Below are 27,286 nucleotides of genomic sequence, written 5' to 3'. Positions count from 1 at the left end.
AGTTAAACAAAACAAAAAGACAAAATGTCAATTTTTGAGTTCTTTCTGTGACGACCGGAAGTTAAGCCGTATTATACATACAGAGCATAGTAAACATAACTTCATGCATTTTTTGTCTTTCCTCAAAGTTCAGATGTTCAGTTTTTTGTTTATTATAATATTTCTTTGAGAAAAGGTTTTTGTCTTTGGACAATTTAAAAAAGAAATTACCAGATATATTTGAGATGTCTAACCGGAAGTATATTATTTTATTGCGTTTTTTTTACCATGAATAGATGACATTTTGTATTTCTATTGCTAAATTGATACTTCCATGCTACATAAAAAAACATTTTTATAAAATCAAATTTGGGCGCACTTCCTGTGACGACCGGAAGTTATGCCGGATTAAACAAAAAAGTTTTTACACATGTACATACATAGGTCTGTCATCCCACAAAGTTTTGTTGTTCAAATGGTAAACGTTTTTGAGATTTCGTCGAAATAAGGTATTTTATCTCGGGACAGGAAACGGACAAACGGAAGTGTTCAATGTAAATTATATTAAATATTTGTTATATACTTACCTTTTGCTCATTAGTGTTCATTTAACTTACTCAAAATGTCAAAGAAAAACAGTTAAACTGATAAACAGCTCGATTTTTTAAAACTCTTCCTGTGTGGACCGGAAGTGACGGCTGACAAAATGAAACCGGTTAAACACATCTTCAATCAAATGTCTATCATCCATGAAAGTTTCGTGTCTTGATCGTTTATAGTTCGTGAGATCTCGCGGGTACAAAATGTGTTTTAAAAAAGCTACCTGAGATAATTGAGATATCTCACCGGAAGTAGAATTTTTTTTTTAATATTACATCGCAGAGATTTCCTATGTATAGATTTATACTTATATATTTATTCTATGGACAAAAAATTTAATGCGTAAAAATAATTATTTTTGGAGTGCTTCCCGTGACAACCGGAAGTTATGACGAACAAAACAAAATTGTTTAAACACATCTACGGCTATATGTCTATAATCCCAAAAAGTTTGAATGTTCAAGTCTTTACCGTTTTTTAGATCTCGAGGTGACAAGCTTTTTGTCGCGGTACAGGAAACGGACAAACGGAAGTGAATTTAGAAAATGTTTAAATAAAATCCTCTAGATCTTTTTATTTTCAGTCATTCCTGAAAGTTTTATAAAAATCCATTAAGACATCTCTGAGAAATTCACAAGACAAAAAGGGGAAAAAAATAATAATAACTAGACTCTTGTTGCTATAGCAACAAAAAGGTCTTCCGTTCCTCATGTATTAATCTGCACAAAAAATCCAGTTATCTTGTAAACAGAAAATGGATATAATATATATAAGCTTTGCGTCTTGATCTATCACAGTTTCTGAGATCTTATTTATACTTTGTTTTTAAAAAAGAAGGCTATCTGAGATAAATGAGATGTCTCACCGGAAGTAGAACTTTTTGTTACCATGTGTAGATGACTTTTTGTATTTCTATAGCTAAATGTTACTTCAATGCGAAATAACCAAAATATTTTTAAAAAATCAAAATTGTGTGTACTTCCTGTGACGACCGGAAGTTACGCCGGATAAAACAAAATAGTGTTAACACATGTACATACATAGGTCTATCATCCCACAAAGTTTGGTTGTTCAAGTCGTTACTGTTTTTGAGATCTCGTCGAAATAAGGTTTATGGTTTCTGGACAGGAAACGGGCAAACGGAAGTGTTCAATCTGAATTGTATTTAATATTTCTTGTATTCTTGCCATTTGTACATTATTTTTCATTTATCTAACAAAAAAATATCAAAGGAAAACAGTTAAACTGATAAACAGCTCGATTTTTTTTAACTCTTCCGGTATGGACCGGAAGTGACGGAAGACAAAATGAAACCGGTTAAACACATCTTCAATCAAATGTCTATCATCCATGAAAGTTTCGTGTCTTGATCGCTTATAGTTTCCGAGATCTCGCGGGTACAAATTCTGTTTTTAAAAAGCTACCTGAGATAATTGAGATATCTCACCGGAAGTAGAATTTTTTTGTTGATATAACATCGCATAGGTAACTTATGTATAGAATATAGTTTTATGTTTATTCTATGGAAAAGAAATTTAATGCGTAGAAATAATAATTTTTTAAGTGCTTCCGGTGACGACCGGAAGTTACGACGAACAAAAAAAAATAGTTTAAACACATCTACAGCTATAGGTCTATCATCCCACAAAGTTTGGGTGTTCAAAACTTTACCGTTTTTGAGATCTCGAGGTGACAAGCTTTTTCAACGCGGGACAGGAAACGCACGACCGGAAATGAATTTTGAAAAAATGAAAAAAACGCCTAGAGATATTATCATTGTCTTTCATTCCAGAAAATTTCAAAAATATCTATCCAGCCATCTCCGAGAAATCTTGTGGACAAAAAAAGGAAAAAAAAAAATAATAATAACTAGACTCTTGTTGCAAAAGCAACAAAAAGGTCTTCCGTTTTGATATAGAAGTATCAATTTAACTGTAAGACATTGCTTCTCTAACATAAATAAAAAATGGATACGAAAATTATTGTGAATGATAAAAATACCAAAATTGGGTGTACTTCCTGTGACGACCGGAAGTTACGCCGGATAAAACAAAATAGTGTTAACACATGTACATACATAGGTCTATCATCCCACAAAGTTTGGTTGTTCAAGTCGTTACTGTTTTTGAGATCTCGTCGAAATCAGGTTTTTGGTCTCTGGACAGGAAACGGGCAAACGGAAGTGTTAAATTTAAATTGTATTCAATATTTCTTGTATACTTGCCTTTTATACATTATTTTTCATTTATCTAACTAAAATATATCAAAGGAAAACAGTTAAACTGATAGCCAGATCTTTTTTTTAACTCTTCCGGTATGGACCGGAAGTGACGGAAGACAAAATGAACCGGTTTAACACATCTTCAATCAAATGTCTATCAAAGTTTCGTGTCTTGATCGCTTATAGTTTCTGATATCTCGCGGGTACAAAATGTGTTTTAAAAAAGCTACCTGAGATAATTGAGATATCTCACCAGAAGTAGAAATTTTTTGTTGATATTACATCGCAGAGATTTCCTATGAATAGATTTATTCTTATATATTTATTCTTTTGACAAAAAAATTGATGCGTAAAAAAAATATTTTTTAAGTGCTTCCGGTGACGACCGGAAGTTATGACGAACAAAACAAAAGTGTTTAAACATATCTACAGCTATAGGTCTATCATCCCACAAAGTTTGAATGTTTAAGTCTTTACCGTTTCTTAGATCTCGAGGTGACAAGCTTTTTGTCGCGGGACAGGAAACGGACGACCGGAAGTGAATTTAGAACATTTTAAATTAAAATCCTCTAGATCTTTTTATTTTCTGTCATTCCTGAAAATTTTATAAAAATCCATCAAGACATCTCTGAGAAATTCACGAGAGAAAAAGGGGAAAAAAATAATAATAATAATAATAATAAAAAGAAACATTACAATCACTATAAGGTCTTCCGTTGGAAACGGAAGACCTTAATAAACTAGACTCTTGTTGCAAAAGCAACAAAAAGGTCTTCCGTTTTGATATACATGTATCAATTAAACTGTAAGACATTGCTTCTCTCACATAGAAAAAAAAGTGGATATGATAATTATTGTGAATGATATATCCAGACGTTACTTACATGTTAAACAACGAGAATGAAAAAGAAATCAATTTTTGAAGTACTTTCTGTGACGACCGGAAGTAACGCCGAACTAAACAAAAATGTTAACCATTTGTACAATCATATGTCAATCTTTCCTCAAAGTTTTGTTGTATACGTCTCTGCCAAATCTAAGATCTCTTTGAAACTATATTTTTGTCTCGGGACCGAAACGGACGAACGAAAGTGATTAATAAAAACAAAAGCTGGAATGTCTCGTAGATTTGCTTAATGTACATCACTGTTTATCAGGCTAGATAAAATTCCAAGAAAGTCAGTTAAACTTGTTAAAAACAGGATTTGTTTGAACCCTTCCGGTAAGAACCGGAAGTGACAGTTGACAAAATTAAACCCGTTAAACACATCCCCAATCAAAATTCTATCAATTATGAAAGATTCGTGTCTCAATCACTTACAATGACGAAAATCTCGCGGACATCAAATTTGTAAAAAGGAAAGCTACATAGAGATATTTGAGATATCTCACCGGAAGTAAAATTTATTTGCCAATTTAACATTATATAGATGACATATGTAAGATTGTTTACTGATATTTTCATTTTATGTAAAATGAATAAAACAAATTTTTGAAGTGCTTCCGGTGACGACCGGAAGTTACGCCGAACAAAACAAAATAGTGTAAAAACATGTACATACATAGGTCTATCATCCCACAAAGTTTGATTGTTCAAGTCGTTACCGTTTTTGAGATCTCCAGGAATCAAGGTTTTTTGTCTCGGGACAGGAAACGGGCAAACGGAAGTGCTCAATGTAAATTGTAATTAACATTTTTTTTGTACTTGCCTTTTCAACTTAATTTTTCATCGACTTCACTACAAATATTCAAGGAAAACAGTTAAACTGATAAACAACTTTATTTGTTTGAACTCTTCCTGTGTGGACCGGAAGTGACAGAAGACAAAACGAAACCGGTTAAACACATCTTCAATCGAATGTCTAACATCCAAGAAAGTTTTCTGCTTTGATCACTTATAGTTTCTGAGATCTCGTTTGTACAAAATGTGTTTCAAAAAGGCTACCTGAGATATTTGAGATATCTCACCGGAAGTAGAATTTTTTTAATGAGTTAACATCGCATAAACAACCTATGCATAGATTTATACTTATATATTTATTTTATGGAAAAGGAATTTTATTCGAAAAAGTAGTTATTTTTGAAGTGTTTCCGGTGACGACCGGAAGTTACGACGAACAAAACAAAATAGTGTAAAAACATCTACAGCTATAGGTCTATCATCCCACAAAGTTTTGATATTCAAGTCTTTACCGTTTCTGAGATCTCGTTGATACAAGCTTTTTCAAAGCGGGACAGGAAACGGACAAACAGAAGTGCTCAATGTAAATTGTAATTATTATTTTTTTGTACTTGCCTTTTCAACTTAATTTTTCATCGACTTCACTACAAATATCAAAGGAAAAAAGTTTAACTGATAAATAACTTTATTTGTTTGAACTCTTCCTGTGTGGACCGGAAGTGACGGAAGACAAAACGAAACCGGTTAAACACATCTTCAATCAAATGTTTATCATCCATGAAAGTTTTGTGCTTTGATCACTTATATTTTCTGAGATCTCGTTTGTACAAAATGTGTTTCAAAGAAGCTACCTGAGATATTTAAGATATCTCACCGGAAGTAGAATTTTGTTGTTGATATAACATGGCATAGATAACCTATGCATAACATGGCATAGATAACCTATGCATAGATTTATACTTATATATTTATTTTATGGAAAAGGGATTTTATGCAAAAAAGTAATTATTTTTGAAGTGCTTCCGGTGACGACCGGAAGTTACGACGAACAAAACAAAATAATTTAAACACATCTACAGCTATAGGTCTATCATCCCACAAAGTTTTGATGTTCAAGTCCTTACCGTTTTTGAGATCTCGTTGATACAAGGTTTTTCAACGCGGGACAGGAAACGGACGACCGGAAATGGTTTTTGACAAAATGAAAAAAACGCCTCGAGATATTGACATTCTCTTTCATTCCAGAAAATTTCATAAAAATCTATTCAGCCATCTCTGAGAAATCTTGTGGACAAAAAAAAGGAAAAAAAAAATAATAATAAGAAACATTACAATCACTATAAGGTCTTCCGTTGGAAACGGAAGACCTTAAAAACCTTACAATCACTATAAGGTCTTCCGTTGGAAACGGAAGACCTTAAAAAGAAACATTACAATCACTATAAGGTCTTCCGTTGGAAACGGAAGACCTTAACTAGACTCTTGTTGCAAAAGCAACAAAAAGGTCTTCCGTTTTGATATACATGAATCAATTTAACCGTAGACATTGCTTCTCTTACATAGAGAAAATAGTTAATATTATAAGTATTGTAAATTATGTATCCAGACGTTACTTCCATGTAAAACAACGAGATTGAAAAAGAAATCAATTTTTGAAGTACTCTCTGTGACGACCGGAAGTAATGCCGAACTAAACAAAACAGGTTACAAAGTTTGGTTGTTAAAAATTTGATTTATTTTAATCCTACCGGTGAAAACCGGAAGTGGCAGTTGACAAAATAAAACCCACTAAACATATCATCAATCAAATGTCTATCATTCATGAAAGCTTTGTGTCTCATTCACTTACGGTGACAAAAATCTTGCGGGCATCAAATTTGTAAAAGGGAAAGCTTCATAGAGATATTTGAGATATCTCACCGGAAGGAACAGTTATTTAAAAAATTTAACATTATAAAGATGACACATCTAAGATTGTATACTGATATATTCATTCCATGTAAAAGAAATAAATAAAGAAAAAACATATTATTTGTAGTGCTTCCTGTGACAACCGGAAGTTACACCGAACAAAATAAAATAGTTTAAAAAAATGTACATATATAGGTCTATCATCCGACAAAATTTGATTGTTCAAGTCGACATCGTTTATGAGATCTCGTCGAAATAAGGTTTTTTTGTCTCGGGACAGGAAACGGACAAACGGAAGTGTTCAATGTAAATTGTACTAAATATTTCTTGTATACTTGTCTTTTGTACATTATTGTTCATCGAGCTCACTACAAATATCAAAGAAAAACAGTTCAACTGATAAAAAGTTCGATTTGTTTGAACTCCTCTTGTGTGGACCGGAAGTGACGGAAGACAAAATGAAACCGGTTAAACATATCTTCAATAAAATGTCTATCATCCATGAACGTTTTGCGCTTTGATCACTTATGGTTTCTGAGAACTCATTTGTACAAAATGTGTTTCAAAAAAGCTACCCGAGATATTTGAGATATCTCACCGGAAGTAGAATTTTTTTGTTGATATAACATTGCATTGATAACGTATGTATAGATTTATACTTCTATATCTATTCTATGGCAAAAGAATTTAATGCGTAAAAATAGTTATTTTTGAAGAGCTTCCGGTGACAACCGGAAGTTACGCCGAACAAAACAGAATAGTGTAAACACATGCACATACATAGGTCTATCATCCCACAAAGTTTTATTGTTCAACTTGTCACCGTTTTTGAGATCTCATCGAAATAAGGTTTTTTGTCTCGGGACAGGAAACGGACAAACGGAAGTGCTTAATGTAAATTTTATTAGTTATTTTTTGTAAACTTGCCCTTTGCATTTTATTGTTACTCGAGCACACTACAGATATCAAAGACAAAACGTTAAACTGATAATCAGCTCGATTTGTTTGAACTCTTCCTGTGTGGACCGGAAGTGACGGAAGACAAAATGAAACCGGTTAAACACATCCTCAATCAAATGTCTATCATCCATAATAGTCTTGTGCTTTGATCTCTTATAGTCACTGATATCTCGTTTGTACAAAATGTGTTTCAAAAAAGCTACCTGAGATATTTGAGATATCTCACCGGAAGTGGAATTTTGTTGTTGATATAACATCGCAAAGATTACTTTTGTGTAGATTAATGCTTAAATATTTATTCTATTGAAAAAAAATTTAATGCGTAAAAGTTGTTAATTTTGAAGTACTTCCGGTGACGACCGGAAGTTACGACGAACAAAACAAAATAGTTTAAGCAAATCTACAACTATAGGTCTATCATCCCACAAAGTTTGGATGTTAAAGTCTCTACCGTTTTTGAGATCTCGAATGTACAAGCTTTTTCAACGCGGGACAGGGAACGGACGACCGGAAATGATTTTTGAGAAAATGAAAAAAACGCCTCGAGATATCAACACTTTCTATTAGTCCTGAAAATTTCAAGAAAATCTATCCAGCCATCTCTGAGAAATCTTGTGGACAAAAAAAGGGGAAAAAAAAAAAATAATAATAACTAGACACGATCTCGTTGCGAGCAACGAGGAGGTCTTCCGTCCGCTGAAGACGGAAGACCCTAATAATAAAACACTGTTTTTGTCTAAATCTTAATTAAAGAGTGTTTTTCAACTTGTACTACAGTCAAACACCCTTTTATGTTGAATATTATAGTTAGAAAATTAGACAAAAAGGAGAGAAGGAAATAGAGAGAAAGAACAAATCGTGGCTCCGGCGAGATTAGAACACACAGCCTTTGCAGGTGTCTCAAACCATGGCTGACGCGAAATAATTCCCGAATTTGTCTTTGAATTTTGGGAGTTTCCGCCCGGGAGAGGAGCTGAGTTTTTGTATGAGATGAAAAACAACGTGTAAGATGTCTGACTATTCAGGTTTGGTAACAGTGCGAGGTCATTTGAAATATTGATGCGTGTTTGTGTCTGGAGGGGGGGGGGGGGGGCTTGATTTTAACTCTGTTAAATAATAATGAACGAATTGGTCTGGTAATTAGTACAGTAATCTAGAATGGTAATTAGTTAAAATTAAAGGCCCAAGATCAAAGATCAAGTAAAATCGGGCCAGAAAAACTAAATGATTTTATGAATTGGGAGGGGGGGGGGGTCGTTGACTGGTTTATTAAACGTAGAATATTACATTCTAAATATCACATATTACACAATTTCTTAACAAAATACATATGTTATAACAATGTATAAGCGCTGTATAAGCCACTGTACCATTGATTTGAAATTTAAAAATCTCAAAATCTTAATTATGATTTTTTCTTCGATATTTACGTTTATTCTAATATATGTATAGCATTAACATTAGGTACATGGAGATGAATGCAACAGGTCAAAACGTTTGAAATGGGCGGGAACAAATTGACGCGGACGTCTGAGAAAACACTGGATTGAAACTGTTGTTATATGAAGCGTATTTTCAATGCACCTCAGCTTTTTTAATTTGCTATATAAGTTAATACAAAAACATTTTATTTCATCAATGATAGTGATTTTATTTCATCAATAGTAATCGGATCCCCAGCCGAGAGAGATTATACGCAGGGCAAAGCATATTGTCCGATGACTCGTCAAAAGTCTGAAACCAAGTGAGGGCGATTTTGAAACGGGGTTTATTCCCAGAGGAAAATAATTAATTCAAATTCCGATTTAATTAATTAATACATATATTATACCCATATAAAAATGTTCGCTAGGCTAATTTATACGGATATGCACATTCATTGTTTATCTAGCTATAATGAGAGAGAGAGAGAGAGAATTATTGACCCCGCTGCTTAATCACTAATCCCGCTTTTGGGCGAACATGTACATGTTTATAGACTTTTGTAAATAAATCTAAACTTTATAAGACTTTGTTTCAACAGTGTATTTCAACGATCAGTGTATACATCTGTTAATACATAGGCCCAAACACAGATACAAGGGTGGTCAGTTTTCACACCTTATCGCAGTCACCCGGTTGTCAGGGTGAGAGAGAGAGAGAGAGAAAGAGAGAGGGGGAGAGAGAGATTTCATAGTGTTTTATAGTGTTTAGGAAATCAATATATAAGCAACATATGTCAATAAACGCATGTATACATGCATGCGTTTATCTATATAATTATGTGAATAAATAACAATCAGTCCTCCTTTTAAAGCCATGTAGAATATCGTTGGTGTATTGCTTAATGTTGTGTGCATACAATCATGGAGATTGCGGCATTTCTTTGATGCCAGAAAAGCGACCCAGTGAACTCTAATGCGGTCGTACTGCAGGGGCGCTTCGGCGGCATGTTTTGCTGACAGAAACGAGAACTATATTTGTACTAAAAAAGCTGTTATTATTTTTATTTATGATAAAAATTAAACGGAAAACAATAAAAACCACTATTTTAAAGATAAAATCGTTAAAGAAAACAAAATTAGGGAAGACAAAATAATCGGCACTCGGGGACGGAACCCGGGTCGCCTGGGCACAAGTCCAACACTCTAACGACTGAGCTACGCGGACTCTCGCTTCAGAACTTTTGAGCTCAAAATCTCAGGTATGCTTTGATCGATTTTAAAATGAATTTTATATTCTGAAGTGTTTTAGACGTCTCTATCGAATAAAAACATAAATAAAATTCAAGTTTAAAAAATTGAAAAATTAAGGTTTTTCATTTCCTTCCGGTGACGACCGGAAGTGACGGCGGACGTTCGGATATGCAAAGGGCACTGCGGCCGGTCACTCTCTACCTTCTCTGAAAATTTGAAGGTTCTATCTTAAATACTTTTTGAGAAAAATCGTGAACAAGCAAAAACGTTAAATCTTTAATATCTCGGTACCGGAAGTGACGACCAAAATAAGCCCGTGTACTTTTCTTACAAATTTTGTCATGAATAAGATCTGAAAATTTCATGAAAATCGGCTGAAGTATTTTTGAGAAAACGTGACAGAAAAAAAACCCAATAAAAACTAGACACGATCTCGTTGCGAGCAACGAGGAGGTCTTCCGTCCGATTTTTAGAAGAGGAAATGACCTTGCCTTTTATCTTCATCAACAAAATAAGGGAATGCAGATGTGATCTAAAAGAGGGATGGATGAAGGATTATACACCCCATTGGATCCCTAATTTGAAGGACCAGCCCAATTTTATTTCATATCAAATAAAAGGTCTTTTGACCTAATAACAGGTCTAATGACCTGTAATAAAAAGAAACCGAAGAAAAAAAAAGAGGGTCTTTCTTTGTAAACGGAAGACCCTAATATCAATAAGAATAGAAGGGTCTTCCGCTGAAGACGGAAGACCCTAATAATAAAAGACTGTTTTTGTCTAAATCTTAATTGAAGAGTGTTTTTCAACTTGTGCTACAGTCCAACAATCCTTTTATATTGAATATTTTAGTTAGAAAAATCAATAAAAAGGAAAGAAAGAAATAGAGAGAAAGAACAAATCTGGGATCCGGCGAGATTAGAACACACAACCTTTGCAGGTGTCTCAAACATGGCTGACGCGAAATAATTCCCGAATTTGTATTTGAATTTGATGCGTTTCTGCCCGGGAGAGGAGCTGAGTTTTTGTATGAGATAAAAAACAACAACGTGTAAGATGTCTGACTATTCAGGTTTGGTAATAGTGCGATGTCATTAGAAATATTGATGCGTGTTTGTGTCTCGAGGAGGGTGAAAAGACCCGAGCTTGATTTTCGTCTTAAATAAATCGAAAATAGAATTTGGAGGTGTGGATCTCGGATTCGGTTAACAACAATTAGGGGAAGTCCTAAAACAGTGACTGATGCATTTTACCCATGTATTTCAGTGTTGAGAATTTTTTTTCGTGTCGTTAATATTATGTTTGACTGTTCTATTTCAGCAGGATTGATAAAATCTTTATAAATGTAGAAATAACGAAATCAGTAACACGTAAAATTATTCGGTATAAATTTGATGACAGTAATTTCCACAGTTCTAATATTCATAAGTAGTTTTCACACGCTATCGTAGATACAGACTAAACGGAAAACAAGAAATATACATGCAACAGAAATGTTACGCGGCTGCTTACATCCCTTGTACTGTGTAAATTTTAAGTCCCCGTACAGGCTATACTCGCCGTTTGATCTCAGGAATTTCTTCTTAATTATTCAATCCGCTGCATATTTGGCAGACAATAAGAATGGGGTCCGAGGTACATTTACACAAAATGTCATTAGGATTGAGTAAGGGGCTCGGGAGTTAGAATTTTTTTCTACAGTACATGTCAAGCACGCAAATCGAAACTCAAATGCCCAAAAATTCATAACTCTCTTAAAAATGAACGAATAGGTCTGGTCATTAGTACAGTAATCTAGAATTGAACTAAGTTGAAAATAAGGGTTCAAGATGAAAGATCCAGTAAAATCAGGCCAGAAAAACTAAATGATTTTGTGAATAGGAAGGGGGGGGGGGTCGGTGGGTGTACTGTGTAAATTTAATTTCCAGGTATAGGCAATAAGCGCTGTTTTTGTTTAATCTCCGGAATTCCGTCTTAATTGTTCAATCCGCTGCATATTTAAGAGACAATAAGAATGGGGTCCGAGGTTCATTTTCACGAATTTTCATTAGGATTGAGTGAAGGGCTTGGGAGTTAGAATTTTTTTTTACAGTTCATGTCAAGCTCGCCAATCGAAACTCAAAGGCCCAAAAATTCATAACTCTCTTAAAAATGAACGAATTGGTCTTGTCATTAGTACAGTAATCTAGAATGGTAATTAGTTGAAATTAAAGGCCCAAGATCAAAGATCAAGGAAAATCGGGCCAGAAAAACTAAATGAACTGGGGGGGGGGGGGGGGGGGGGGTCGATCGGTGACTTCTATTTTAAACGTAAAATATTAAATTCTAAATATCACACATTACACAATTTCTAAATAAAATACATATGTTAGAACAATGTATAAGCGTTGTTTGAAAGATGTAACTATTGATTTTTTATTCTTAGGCTCAAACACTCATAAACGGGTGGTCATTTTTCAAACCTTGTCGCAGTCACCCGTTTTTTTGTATAGTTACGTGTATAAACTTCGGAGGTTTTTCTTAATCCCAGACAGGCAGCAGATTTGTATCAGTATTTAGACATGCACAAAAAAGTACACCGTCTTTAATAAAAATGACTTTTTAGCATTGACTTCCACTCAGTAAGAAGACAATCATTAAACAATGAATTTCAAATTATCTTAATCCATAGACATTATCCTGTAACTTGAAATAAATACATGTATAATTTTTGGACGCCAATGTACATTTAGCCTCTATCCAATTGACTGCATGTTACCTGAACTAGTTCTTATTTAAATGCTAAAACATTTGTACTTGAGAGAGAGAGAGAGAGAGAGAGAGAGAGAGAGAGAGAGAGAGAGAGAGAGAGAGAGAGAGAGAGAGAGAGAGAGAGAGAGAGAGATTACATAGTGTTTTATAATGTTCAGGAAATCAATATGTAAGCAAACTATGTCAATAAACGCATGTATACATGCATGTGTGTATCTATATATGGGATTAAATACTAAGCAGTCCTACTTTTTAAGCCGAGTAGAATAACGTGGGTGCATTGCTAAATGTTGTTTGCATACAGTCATTGAGATGGCGGCATTTCTTTGATGCCGGCAAAGCGACCCAGCGAACTCTAATGCGGTCGAACTGCAGGGGCACTTCGGCGGCATGTCTTTGATGTGGGCGATGCGACGAGCGTCGGAATTTAGAGAGCTGCTGACAGAATTTGCTCTATTTGTACTGAAAAAAAAGCCGCTATTTTTTTTTTATTTATGACAAAAATAAAACGGAAAACATTCAAATCCATCATTTTAAAGATAAAACCATTAATCAAAACACAAATAAGAGAGAAAAAAGATTCGGCACTCAGGGACTGAACCCGGGTCGCCTGGGCACAAGTCAACCACTCTAACGACTGAGCTACGCGGACCCTCGCTTCAGAACTTTGGAGTCCCAAATCTCAAGAATGCGTGGATTGATTTTAAAACGAATTTCATATTCTGTAGTTTTGAGAGCGTCTCTATCGAATGAAAAAATAAAAAAATTTAAATCCAAAAAATTGAAAAATTAAGGTTTTTCATTTCCTTCCGGTGACGACCGGAAGTGACGACAGACGTCCGGATATATGAGAGACACTGTGGCTAACGACTCTCTACCACCACTGAAAATTTGAAAGTTTTATCTTTGATACTTTTTGAGAAAACGCGTGAACAAGCAAAAACATAAAATCTTTAATATCTCGGGACCGGAAGTGACGACCAAAAATTTGATCGATAAATTTCTTACAAATTTTGTGCTCAGTGAGGTCTGAAAGTTTCATGAAAATCGGCTGAAGCGTTTTTGAGAAAACGTCAAAGAAAAAAAAAATAATAATAATAGGGGAAAAGAAACAAAGCAATAACAATAAGGTCTTCCGTTGGAAACGGAAGACCTTAATAATAGTGAAAAAGAAACAAAGCAATAACAAGAAGGTCTTCCGTTGGAAACGGAAGACCTTAATAACTAGACTCTTGTTGCAAAAGCAACAAAAAGGTCTTCCGTTTTGATATACATGAATCAATTTAACCGTAGACATTGCTTCTCTTACATAGAGAAAATAGTTAATATGATAAGTATTGTAAATGATATATCCACATGTTACTTCCATGTAAAACAACGAGATTGAAAAAGAAATCAATTTTTGAAGTACTCTCTGTGACGACCGGAAGTAATGCCGAACTAAACAAAACAGGTTATAAAGTTTGGTTGTTAAAAATATGATTTATTTGAATCCTTCCGGTGAAAACCGGAAGTGGCAGTTGACAAAAATAAAACCCGCTAAACATATCATCAATCAAATGTCTATCATTCATTAAAGCTTTGTGTTTCATTCACTTACAGTGACAAAAATCTTGCGGGCATCAAATTTGTAAAAGGGAAAGCTACACAGAGATATTTGAGATATATCACCGGAAGAAACAGTTGTTTGAAAATTTAACATTATAAAGATGACACATCTAAGATTGTATACTGATATATTTATTCCATGTAAAAGAAATAAATAAAGAACAAACATATTATTTGTAGTGCTTCCGGTGACAACCGGAAGTTACGCCGAACAAAATAAAATAGTTTAAAAAAATGTACATATATAGGTCTATCATCCCACAAAGTTTGATTGTTTAGGTCGACATCATTTATGAGATCTCGTTGAAATAAGGTTTTTTGTCTCGGAACAGGAAACGGACAAACGGAAGCGTTCAATGTAAATTGTATTAAATATTTCTTGTATACTTGTCTTTTGTACCCTATTGTTCATCGAAGTCACTACAAATATCAATGAAAAACAGTTAAACTGATAAAAAGTTCGATTTGTTTGAACTCCTCTTGTGTGGACCGGAAGTGACGGAAGACAAAATGAAACCGGTTAAACATATCTTCAATATAATGTCTATCATTCATGAACGTTTTGCGCTTTGATCACTTATAGATTCTGAGAACTTGTTTGTACAAAATGAGTTTCAAAAAAGCTACCTGAGATATTTGAGATATCTCACCGGAAGTAGAATTTTTTTGTTGATATAACATTGCATTGATAACGTATGTATAGATTTATACTTATATATCTATTCTATGGCAAAAGAATTTAATGCATAAAAATAGTTATTTTTGAAGAGCTTCCGGTGACGACCGGAAGTTACGCCGAACAAAACAGAAAACTGTAAACACATGTACATACTTAGGTCTATCATCCCACAAAGTTTTATTGTTCAAGTTGTCACCGTTTTTGAGATCTCATCGAAATAAGGTTTTTTGTCTCGGGACAGGAAACGGACAAACGGAAGTGCTTAATGTAAATTTTATTAGTTATTTTTTGTATACTTGCCCTTTGCATTTTATTGTTCATCGAGCACACTACAGATATCAAAGACAAAAAGTTTAACTGATAAACAGCTCGATTTGTTTGAACTCTTCCTGTGAGGACCGGAAGTGACGGAAGACAAAATGAAACCGGTTAAACACATCCTCAATCAAATGTCTATCATCTATGAAAGTTTCGGGCCTTGATCACTTATAGTTTCTGAGATCTCGCAGGTACAAAATGTGTTTTAAAACAGCTACCTGAGATGATTGAGATATCTCACCGGAAGTAGAATTTTTTTGTTGATTTAAAATTGCATAGATAACTTATGTGTAGATTTATACTTATATATTTAATTTGTGGAAAATGAATTTATTACGTGAAATGACTATTTTTGAAGTGCTTCCGGTGACGACCGGAAGTAACGACGAACAAAACAAAATAGTTTAAACACATCTACATACACAGGTCTATTATCGTACAAAGTTTCGTTGTTCAAGTTTTTACCATTCTTGAGATCTCGAGGTGACAAGCTTTTTTGTTGTGGGACAGGAAACGGACGACCGGAAATGATTTTTGAAAAAATGAAAAAAACGTCCCTAGCGTTTATCATTTCCTATTATTCCTGAAAATTTCAAGGAAATATATCCAGTCATCTCTGAGAAAATCGGGGAAAAAAATAAGAATAATAATAATAACTAGACTCTTGTTGCTATAGCAACAAAAAGGTCTTCCGTTCCTCATGTATTAATCTGCACAATAAATCCAGTTATCTTGTAAACAGAAAATGGATATAATATATATAAGCTTTGTGTCTTGATCTATCACAGTTTCTGACATCTTATTTATACTTTGTTTTTAAAAAAGAAGGCTATCTGAGATATATGAGATGTCTCACCGGAAGTAGAAGTTTTTTTTACCATGTGTAGATGACTTTTTGTGTTTTTATAGCTAAATGTTACTTCAATGCTAAATAACCAAAATATTTTTAAAAAAAAATCAAAATTGGGTGTACTTCCTGTGACGACCGGAAGTTACGCCGGATAAAACAAAATAGTGTTAACACATGTACATACATAGGTCTATCATCCCACAAAGTATGGTTGTTCAAGTCGTTACTGTTTTTGAGATCTCGTCGAAATAAGGTTTATGGTTTCTGGACAGGAAACGGGCAAACGGAAGTGTTCAATCTGAATTGTATTCAATATTTCTTGTATACTTGCCATTTGTACATTATTTTTCATTTATCTAACTAAAAAATATCAAAGGAAACAGTTAAACTGATAAACAGCTCGATTTTTTTTAACTCTTCCGGTATGGACCGGAAGTGACGGAAGACAAAATGAAACCGGTTAAACACATCTTCAATCAAATGTCTATCATCCATGAAAGTTTCGTGTCTTGATCGCTTATAGTTTCCGAGATCTCGCGGGTACAAATTGTGTTTTTCAAAAGCTACCTGAGATAATTGAGATATCTCACCGGAAGTAGAATTTTTTTGTTGATATAACATCGCATACGTAACTTATGTATAGAATTATAGTTTTATGTTTATTCTATGGAAAAGAAATTTAATGCCTAGAAATAATAATTTTTGAAGTGCTTCCGGTGACGACCGGAAGTTACGACGAACAAAAAAAAATAGTTTAAACACATCTACAGGTATAGGTCTATCATCCCACAAAGTTTGGGTGTTCAAAACTTTACCGTTTTTGAGATCTCGAGGTGACAAGCTTTTTCAACGCGGGACAGGAAACGCACGACCGGAAATGAATTTTGAAAAAATGAAAAAAACGCCTAGAGATATTATCATTGTCTTTCATTCCAGAAAATTTCAAAAATATCTATCCAGCCATCTCCGAGAAATCTTGTGGACAAAAAAAGGAAAAAAAAAAATAATAATAATAAAAAACCTTACAATCACTATAAGGTCTTCCGTTGGAAACGGAAGACCTTAACTAGACACTTGTTGCTATAGCAACAAAAAGGTCTTCCGTTCCTCATGCAAAAATCTGCACATAAAAATCCATTTCTCTTGTGAAAAGAAAAGAAATATAATATATACTAAAAAGAAATTCCCAAGAAATTATTTCCAAGTTAAACAAAACAAAAAGACAAAATGTCAATTTTTGAGTTCTTTCTGTGACGTCCGGAAGTTAAGCCTATTATACATACAGAGCATAGTAAACATAACTTCATGCATTTTTTTGTCTTTCCTCAAAGTTCAGATGTTCAGTTTTTTGTTTATTATAATATTTTTTTGAGAAAAGGTTTTTGTCTTGGGACAATTTAAAAAAGAAATTACCAGAGATATTTGAGATGTCTAACCGGAAGTATATTATTTTTTTGCATTTTTTTTTTACCATGAATAGATGACATTTTGTATTTCTATTGCTAAATTGATACTTCCATGCTACATAAGAAAACATTTTTATAAAATCAAATTTGGGCGCACTTCCTGTGACGACCGGAAGTTATGCCGGATTAAACAAAAAAGTGCTTACACATGTACATACATAGGTCTATCATCCCACAAAGTTTTGTTGTTCAAATGGTAAACGTTTTTGAGATTTCGTCGAAATAAGGTATTTTATCTCGGGACAGGAAACGGACAAACGGAAGTGTTCAATGTAAATTATATTAAATATTTGTTGTATACTTACCTTTTGTTCATTAGTGTTCATTTAACTTACTCAAAATGTCAAAAAAAACAGTTAAACTGATAAACAGCTCGATTTTTTAAAACTCTTCCTGTGTGGACCGGAAATGACGGCTGACAAAATGAAACCGGTTAAACACATCTTCAATTAAATGTCTATCATCCATGAAAGTTTCGTGTCTTGATCGTTTATAGTTCGTGAGATCTCGCGGGTACAAAATGTGTTTTAAAAAAGCTACCTGAGATAATTGAGATATCTCACCGGAAGTAGAATTTTTTTTTAAATATTACATCGCAGAGATTTCCTATGTCTAGATTTATTCTTATATATTTATTCTATGGACAAAAAATTTAATGCGTAAAAATAATTATTTTTGGAGTGCTTCCCGTGACAACCGGAAGTTATGACGAACAAAACAAAAGTGTTTAAACACATCTACGGCTATATGTCTATAATCCCACAAAGTTTGAATGTTCAAGTCTTTACCGTTTTTTAGATCTCGAGGTGACAAGCTTTTAGTCGCGGTACAGGAAACGGACAAACGGAGGTGAATTTAGAAAATGTTTAAAAAAAATCCTCTAGATCTTTTAATTTTCAGTCATTCCTGAAAATTTTATAAAAATCCATTAAGACATCTCTGGGAAATTCACAAGACAAAAAGGGGAAAAAAATAATAATAATAAAAAGAAACATTACAATCACTATAAGGTCTTCCGTTGGAAACGGAAGACCTTAACTAGACTCTTGTTGCTATAGCAACAAAAAGGTCTTCCGTTCCTCATGTATTAATCTGCACAAAAAATCCAGTTATCTTGTAAACAGAAAATGGATATAATATATATAAGCTTTGTGTCTTGATCTATCACAGTTTCTGAGATCTTATTTATACTTTGTTTTTAAAAAAGAAGGCTATCTGAGATATATGAGATGTCTCACCGGAAGTAGAACTTTTTTTTACAATGTGTAGATGACTTTTTGTATTTCTATAGCTAAATGTTACTTCAATGCTAAATAACCAAAATATTTTTAAAAAATCAAAATTGGGTGTACTTTCTGTGACGACCGGAAGTTACGCCGGATAGAACAAAATAGTGTTAACACATGTACATACATAGGTCTATCATCCCACAAAGTTTGGTTGTTCAAGTCGTTACTGTTTTTGAGATCTCGTCGAAATAAAGTTTATGGTTTCTGGACAGGAAACGGGCAAACGGAAGTGTTCAATCTGAATTGTATTCAATATTTCTTGTATACTTGCCAATTGTTCATTATTTTTCATTTATCTAACTAAAAAATATCAAAGGAAAACAGTTAAACTGATAAACAGCTCGATTTTTTTTAACTCTTCCGGTATGGACCGGAAGTGACGGAAGACAAAATGAAACCGGTTAAACACATCTTCAATCAAATGTCTATCATCCATGAAAGTTTCGTGTCTTGATCGCTTATAGTTTCCGAGATCTTGCGGGTACAAATTGTGTTTTTAAAAAGCTACCTGAGATAATTGAGATATCTCACCGGAAGTAGAATTTTTTTGTTGATATAACATCGCATAGGTAAATTATGTATAGAATTATAGTTTTATATTTATTCTATGGAAAAGAAATTTAATGCGTAGAAATAATAATTTTTGAAGTGCTTCCGGTGACGACCGGAAGTTACGACGAACAAAAAAAAATAGTTTAAACACATCTACAGCTATAGGTCTATCATCGTATAAAGTTTGGGTGTTCAAAACTTTACCGTTTTTGAGATCTCGAGGTGACAAGCTTTTTCAACGCGGGACAGGAAACGCACGACCGGAAATAAATTTTAAAAAAATGAAAAAAACGCCTAGAGATATTATCATTGTCTTTCATTCCAGAAAATTTCAAAAATATCTATCCAGCCATCTCCGAGAAATCTTGTGGACAAAAAAAAGGAAAAAAAATAATAATAATAACTAGACACTTGTTGCAAAAGCAACAAAAATGTCTTCCGTTTTAATATACATGTATCAATTTAACTGTAAGACATTGCTTCTCTTACATGCAAAAAAAAGTTGATATGATAATTATTGTGAATGACATATCACGACGTTACTTACATGTAAAACAACGAGAATGAAAAAGAAATCAATTTTTGAAGTACTTTCTGTGACGACCGGAAGTAGCGCCGATCTAAACAAAAATGTTAACCATTTGTACAATCAAAAGTCAATCTTTCCTCAAAGTTTGGTTGTTCACGACTCTGCCAAATCTAAGATCTCTTTGAAACAATATTTTTTGTCTCGGGACCGAAACGGACGAACGAAAGTGATTAAAAGCTGGTATTTCTCGTACATTTGCTTAATGTACATCACTGTTTATCAGGCTAGATGAAATTCCAAGAAAGTCAGCTAAACTTGTTAAAAACAGGATTTGTTTGAACCCTTCCGGTAAGAACCGGAAGTGACAGTTGACAAAATTAAACCCGTTAAACACATCCCCAATCAAAATTCTATCAAACAATCTATGATAGATTCGTGTCTCAATCACTTACAATGACGAAAATATTGCGGACATCAAATTTGTAAAAAGAAAAGCTACATAGAGATATTTGAGATATCTCACCGGAAGTAAAATTTATTTGCCAATTTAAAATTATATAGATGACAAATGTAAGATTGTATACTGATATTTTCATTTTATGTAAAATGAATAAAACAAATTTTTGAAGTGCTTCCGGTGACGACCGGAAGTTACGCCGAACGAAACAAAATAGTGTAAACACATGTACATATATAGGTCTATCATCCCACAAAGTTTGATCGTTCAAGTCGTTACCGTTTTTGAGATCTCCAGGAATCAAGGTTTTTTGTCTTGGGACAGGAAACGGACAAACGGAAGTGCTCAATGTAAATTGTAATTAAAAATTTTTTGTGTACTTGCCCTTTCTACTTAATTGTTCATCGACTTCACTACAAATATCAAAGGAAAACAGTTAAACTGATAAACAGCTCGATTTGTTTGAACTCTTCCTGTGTGGACCGGAAGTGACGGAAGACAAAACGAAACCGGTTAAACACATCTTCAATCAAATGTCTATCATCCATGAAAGTTTTGTGCTTTGATCTCTTATAGTTTCTGAGATCTCGTTTGTACAAAATGTGTTTCAAAAAAGCTACCTGAGATATTTGAGATATCTCACCGGAAGTAGAATTTTTTTGTTGAGTTAACATCGCATAGACAATCTATGCATAGATTTATACTTATATATTTATTTTATGGAAAAAGAATTTTATGCGAAAAAGTAGTTATTTTTGAAGTGCTTCCGGTGACGACCGGAAGTTACGACGAACAAAACAAAATAATGTGAACACATCTACAGCTATGGGTCTATCATCCCACAAAGTTTGGATGTTCAAGTTTTTACCGTTTTTGAGATCTCGTTGATACAAGCTTTTTCAACGAGGGACAGGAAACGGACAAACGGAAGTGCTCAATCTAAATTGTATTTTATATATCTTGTAAACTTGCCCTTTGTACTTCATTTCTCATCCAGCACACTACAAATATCAATGGAAATAAGTTAAACTGATAAACAGCTCGATTTGTTTGAACTCTTCCTGTGTGGACCGGAAGTGACGGAAGACAAAACGAAACCGGTTAAACACATCTTCAATCAAATGTCTATCATCCATGAAAGTTTTGTGCTTTGATCACTTATAGTTTCTGAGATCTCGTTTGTACAAAATGTGTTTCAAAAAAGGTACCTGAGATATTTGAGATATCTCACCGGAAGTCAAAATATTTTGTTGAGTTAACATCGCATAGATAACCTATGCATAGATTTATACTTATATATTTATTTTATCGAAAATGAATTTTATGCCAAAAAATAGTTATTTTTGAAGTGCTTCCGGTGACGACCGGAAGTTACGACGAACAAAACAAAATAGTTTAAACACATCTACAACTATAGGTCTATCATCCCTCAAAGTTTGGAGGTTCAAGTCTTTATCGTTTCTGAGATCTCATTGTCCATAGCTTTTTGTCGCGGGACAGGAAACGGACGACAGGAAGTGAATTTTGAAAAAATGAAAAAAACGCCTAGAGATATTATCATTTTCTATCAGTCCTGAAAATTTTAAGAGAATCTATCCAGCCATCTCTGAGAAATCTTGTGGACAAAAAAAGGAAAAAAAAAAATAATAATAACTAGACTCTTGTTGCAAAAGCAACAAAAAGGTCTTCCGTTTTGATATACATGTATCAATTTAACTGTAAGACATTGCTTCTCTCAGTATTTCATAACCATTAGACAACAGGACTTAATTGACTATCAATTTGTCTTACTTTGTCAAACAGAAGCAGTAAATCTCTTAAACAACATGAATTGTTTGAACTCTTCCGGTGTGGACCGGAAGTGACGGTTGACAAAATAAAAACGGTTAAACACATCTTCTATCAAATGTCTATCATCCGTGTAAGTTTTGTGTCTTGGTCACTTACAGTTTATGAGACTTCGTTGTCATAATATTTGTTTTAAAAAGACTACCTGAGATATTTGAGATATCTCACCGGAAGTAATTTTTTTTGTTTATTAATCATCGGATAGATGACAAATGAAAGCGTTTATACCTTTATATCATTTCAGTGTTAAACAAATAAAATGCGTAAAAACATAATTTTTGAAGTGCTTCCGGTGACGACCGGAAGTTACGACGAACAAAACAAAATAGTTTAAACACATCTACAGCTATAGGTCTATCATCCCTCAAAGTTTGGATGTTCAAGTCTTTATCGATTCTGAGATCTCATTGTCCATAGCTTTTTATCGCGGGACAGGAAACGGACGACAGGAAGGGAATTTTGAAAAAATGAAAAAAATACCTAGAGATATTTTCGTTCTCTATCAGTCCTATAAATTTCAAGAAAATCCATCCATGCATCTCTGAAAAATCGAGTTAAACTTTTAAAAAACCTGATTTGTTTGAACTCTTCCTGTGTGGACCGGAAGTGACGGTCAACCAAATAAAAACGGTTAAACACATCTTCTATCAAATGTCTATCATCCCTGTAAGTTTCGTGTTTTGATCACTTACAGTTTCTGAGATCTCGGGGTTCAAACATTTACTTTAAAAAAGGCTTCATGAGATATTTGAGATATCTCACCGGAAGTAGAATTTTTATGTTTATTAATCATCGGATAGATGACATATGTAAGCATTTATACTTATATTTCAATTCTCCGAGAAATATATTAAATGCGTAAAAGCATAATTTTTGAAGAGCTTCCGGTGACGACCGGAAGTTACGACGAACAAAACAAAATAGTTTAAACACATCTACAACTATAGGTCTATCATCCCTCAAAGTTTGGATGTTCAAGTCTTTATCGTTTCTGAGATCTCATTGTCCATAGCTTTTTGTCGCGGGACAGGAAACGGACGACAGGAAGTGAATTTTGAAAAAATGAAAAAAACGCCTGGAGATATTATAATTTTCTGTCAGTCCTGAAAATTTCAAGAAAATCCATCCAGCCATCTCTGAGAAATCTTGCGGACAAAAAACGGACAAAAAAAAATAATAATAATAATAATAATAATAATAAGAAACATTACAATCACTATAAGGTCTTCCGTTGGAAACGGAAGACCTTAATAAGAAACATTACAATCACTATAAGGTCTTCCGTTGGAAACGGAAGACCTTAATAAAAAACCTTACAATCACTATAAGGTCTTCCGTTGGAAACGGAAGACCTTAACTAGACTCTTGTTGCTATAGCAACAAAAAGGTCTTCCGTTCCTCATGTATAAATCTGTGCAAAAGATATATTTCTCTTGTAAACAGAAAATGGATATAATTTATACTGTAAAGGAATTCCCAAGAAATAAACAAAACAAAAAGACAAAACGTCATTTTTTGAGTACTTTCTGTGACGACCGGAAGTTACGCCGGATCATACAAAACACAATAAACATTACCTTGTCTTTCCTCAAAGTTTGGATGTTCAAGTTTTTGTTAGTTATAATATCTCGCTTAGAAAAGATTTTTGTCTCGGAACCGGAAACGATCGAACGGAAGTGATTAAGAAATTGAAAATACGTAGTTTAGTACATTTACCTATGATACGTTATTGTTCATTACATTGAGTAAAATGTTTAAAAAATGCTTAAGAAAAAAAACCTTTTATTGCTTGAACACTTCGAGTTAAAACCGGAAGTGGCGAACGACCAAATGGAACCCGTTAAACACATGTTCATTCAAATGTCCATTATCCATACAAGTTTTGTGTCAGTATCTCTCACAGTTTCTGAGATCTTGAGGGTAGTTTGTTTTTTTAAAAGAAGGCTACCTGAGATATTTGAGATGTCTCACCGGAAGTAGAACTTATTTTTGGTTTTTTTACCATGTGTAGATGACCTCTTATATTCTTATAACCAAAATGTTACTTCCATGCTAAATAACCAACATATTTTTAAAAAATCAAAATTTTGCGTTCTTCCTGTGACGACCGGAAGTTACGCCGGATGAAACAAAATAGTGTTAACACATGTCCATACACAGGTCTATAATTCTACAAAGTTTGGTTGTGAAGTCGTTACCGTTTTTGAGATCTCATCGATATAAGGTTTTTTGTCTCGGGACAGGACACGGACAAACGGAAGTGCTTAATGAAACTTAATTTTTTTATATCTTGTTTACTTTCCTATTTTACATTATTAGTCATCGAAACAGCTTAAACTATAAAAAAAAAAAACCAGTTTAACGGATTAACAATTTGATTTGTTTGAACTCTTCCGCTTTGGACCGGAAGTGACGGAGGACAAAATGAAACTGTTTAAACACATCTTCAATCAACTGTCTATGAGTGGTGAAAGTTTTGTGTCTTGATCACGTACAGTACCTGAGAACTTGCGGGTACAAAATATGTTTTAAAAAAGCTACCTGAGATAATCGAGATATCTCACCGGAAGTAGAATGTTTTTGTTTATTTAACATTGCATAGATGACATATATAAGGATCTATACTAATATCTTTATTCTATTGAAAATAAATTAAATACGTAAAAACAAAAAAAATTGAAGAGCTTCCGGTGACGACCGGAAGTTACGACGAACAAAACAAAAATGTTTAAACACATCTACGACTATAGGTCTATTATCCCTCAAAGTTTGGATGTTCAAGTCTTTCTCATTTCTGAGATCTCGATGTGACAAGCTTTTTAACGCGGGACAGGAAACGGACGACAGGAAATAAATTTTCAAAAAATGAAAAAAAACGCCTAGAGATATGATCATTTTCTATCAGTCCTGAAAACTTGAAGTAAATCTATCAAGCCATCTCTGAGAAATCTTGTGGACAAAAACTGGGAAAAAAATAATAATAAAAAACCTTACAATCTCTATAAGGTCTTCCGTTGGAAACGGAAGACCTTAAAAAACCTTACAATCACTATAAGGTCTTCCGTTGGAAACGGAAGACCTTAAAGAAAGAAAAAACCTAACAATCACTATAAGGTCTTCCGTTGGAAACGGAAGACCTTAATGACCATTGTGTATTTTTATTTCTCATCGGAGTGAGAACTCCAAAAAAAGGGGTTGTGATTCAACCAGAATTATTTTGGTAACTTACCTTTATTTCTTCAATGTTAACTTTCGTCTTAGTCTGTAAAACGAAAGCAAGGCATTTCATTAACGTTTGATATTTTATGCGATGTTTTTAAAAATAAATTTTTCTAATTATAATCATATTTACTAATGTTTTATTTCTAGAATGGCATAAAATATTACCTCTTTACTTGCTTTTTGTCCATGAAGGCTTTCAAAGTATTCGTTTGTTGCCCAGCTGGGTAGAAAATCCTGTAAAAGAAAAACTCTCTAGATCTATCATAGTGCAATAAAGCTGGTTGTGTACCGATATATAATAAGGATCATTGAAAAAGAAAGGAATTATTGTGATAGGATAGTGAATATCGAGTAAGAAAATTTTTCAATACTTACGTGAACATCCGCATTTTGTGTATTTATTTTCTTGAGATTCTCGATGGTCTTTGCAATCTTTTTGTGACGGACGTGTTCCCTCTGAAAGTATTTCATTCATGTCTATCAGATACGTGTATATAAAGACTAACAAGTATAGGAAGTTAATAAAACAAAATGAATATACATTTTTTAAATTTTGTTTACGAAACTTGCCATTTTCACTTGATCATCTGATGTTGGATCATAGTAATGGGGTTTTAAATCTTTGAATTCTCTCTGCATCTTCATTGTATACATGTCTTCGCTCTGCGAATTGTTTGGTAACATAGGAAAATGATCTATGACGCGTTATGAAAACGTCATAAACGTGATGACGTCACAATACAGCTCTCTCTCTCTCTCTCTCTCTCTCTCTCTCTCTCTCTCTCTCTCTCTCTCTCTCTCTCTCTCTCTGTATAACGTTAGTTCTGATTATACCATGAGTGATATCCACCGTATAAATAAATATAAGCTTCTAGAAACAACACGTTTGTCTTCCTTTTCAACCATTTCAATGACAATTTGGTAGAAGTTTGAATATCCGGCACATAGGCGTCGGAACCGGGGGGGGGGGGGGGGCTTAGCCCCCTTACTTTTTTTTTGCAAAGTTAGACCTAACCATCAGGCACATTGCATCATGGAGGGGCCAGGCCTCCCGCCCCCCCCCCCCCCCCCCCCACTTTTTCTCGCTGCAAACAGTATATTTCTTAAATTCTAATGTAAAAAATTGAAGTATCAGAAAGGTGCCGCCCGCCCCACATTACCGGCAGAATGTAAGGAATTCAAATGAATATAAGGAAATATTAAGAGTGATATTGAAAATTGTAGTCATAGGTATACTACCCCCCATTTCGAACACGTAAATTGTTGACATCAGCCACCGGTTTACGATCACCAATGGCTACCTATACCAGCTGATATAATATGTTATATATTTTGTTTTTGAAACCTTAAAATATGGAGAGAGAGAGAGAGAGAGAGAGAGAGAGAGAGAGAGAGAGAGAGAGAGAGAGAGAGAGAGAGAGAGAGAGAGAGAGAGAGAGAGAGAGAGAGAGAGAGAGAGAGAGAGAGAGAGAGGGGGGGGGGACTTTTAATTTATTTTCTAGAGACACTGAAGGTATGGTTTTTAGAAGGAAACAAAGCAGAAACAAATTATTCGGTACAAGGTGCGTATAGAGTGAAAAAGAAACTAGTTTCTATATTCTTGTAAATCAATGACCAATGTAAACCATATAGGTAAAGGGAAAAAATATTTTAAAAATACATGTTGGAAAAACGTGCAATTTAATAGGCA

At 33.9% G+C, this 27,286-nt stretch overlaps 1 protein-coding gene across 2 annotated transcripts in view; it reads right to left on the bottom strand.

The window, feature by feature from the left end:
• The window catches only part of LOC105347226 (uncharacterized), a 31,144-nt gene extending 4,825 nt beyond the window's left edge, over nt 1–26,319 (bottom strand). For both annotated transcript variants that reach the window (XM_034480856.2, XM_020074891.3), the window contains exons 1-4: nt 26,167–26,319; nt 25,972–26,052; nt 25,762–25,830; nt 25,604–25,636 (exon numbers count right to left, since the gene is read on the bottom strand). In XM_034480856.2, coding sequence (XP_034336747.1) covers nt 25,604–25,636; nt 25,762–25,830; nt 25,972–26,052; nt 26,167–26,280 — 297 coding nt within the window. In that variant the 5' untranslated portion in view covers nt 26,281–26,319. The remainder of the gene's footprint in view (nt 1–25,603; nt 25,637–25,761; nt 25,831–25,971; nt 26,053–26,166) is intronic.
• Between the last annotated feature and the right edge of the window lie 967 nt (nt 26,320–27,286).

This window comes from Magallana gigas, chromosome 3, assembly GCF_963853765.1.
Source record: "Magallana gigas chromosome 3, xbMagGiga1.1, whole genome shotgun sequence".
NCBI classification, from domain to species: domain Eukaryota; kingdom Metazoa; phylum Mollusca; class Bivalvia; order Ostreida; family Ostreidae; genus Magallana; species Magallana gigas.
Note: the sequence above shows the minus strand (reverse complement) of the source record. Positions and strands in the feature narration are given on the sequence as shown.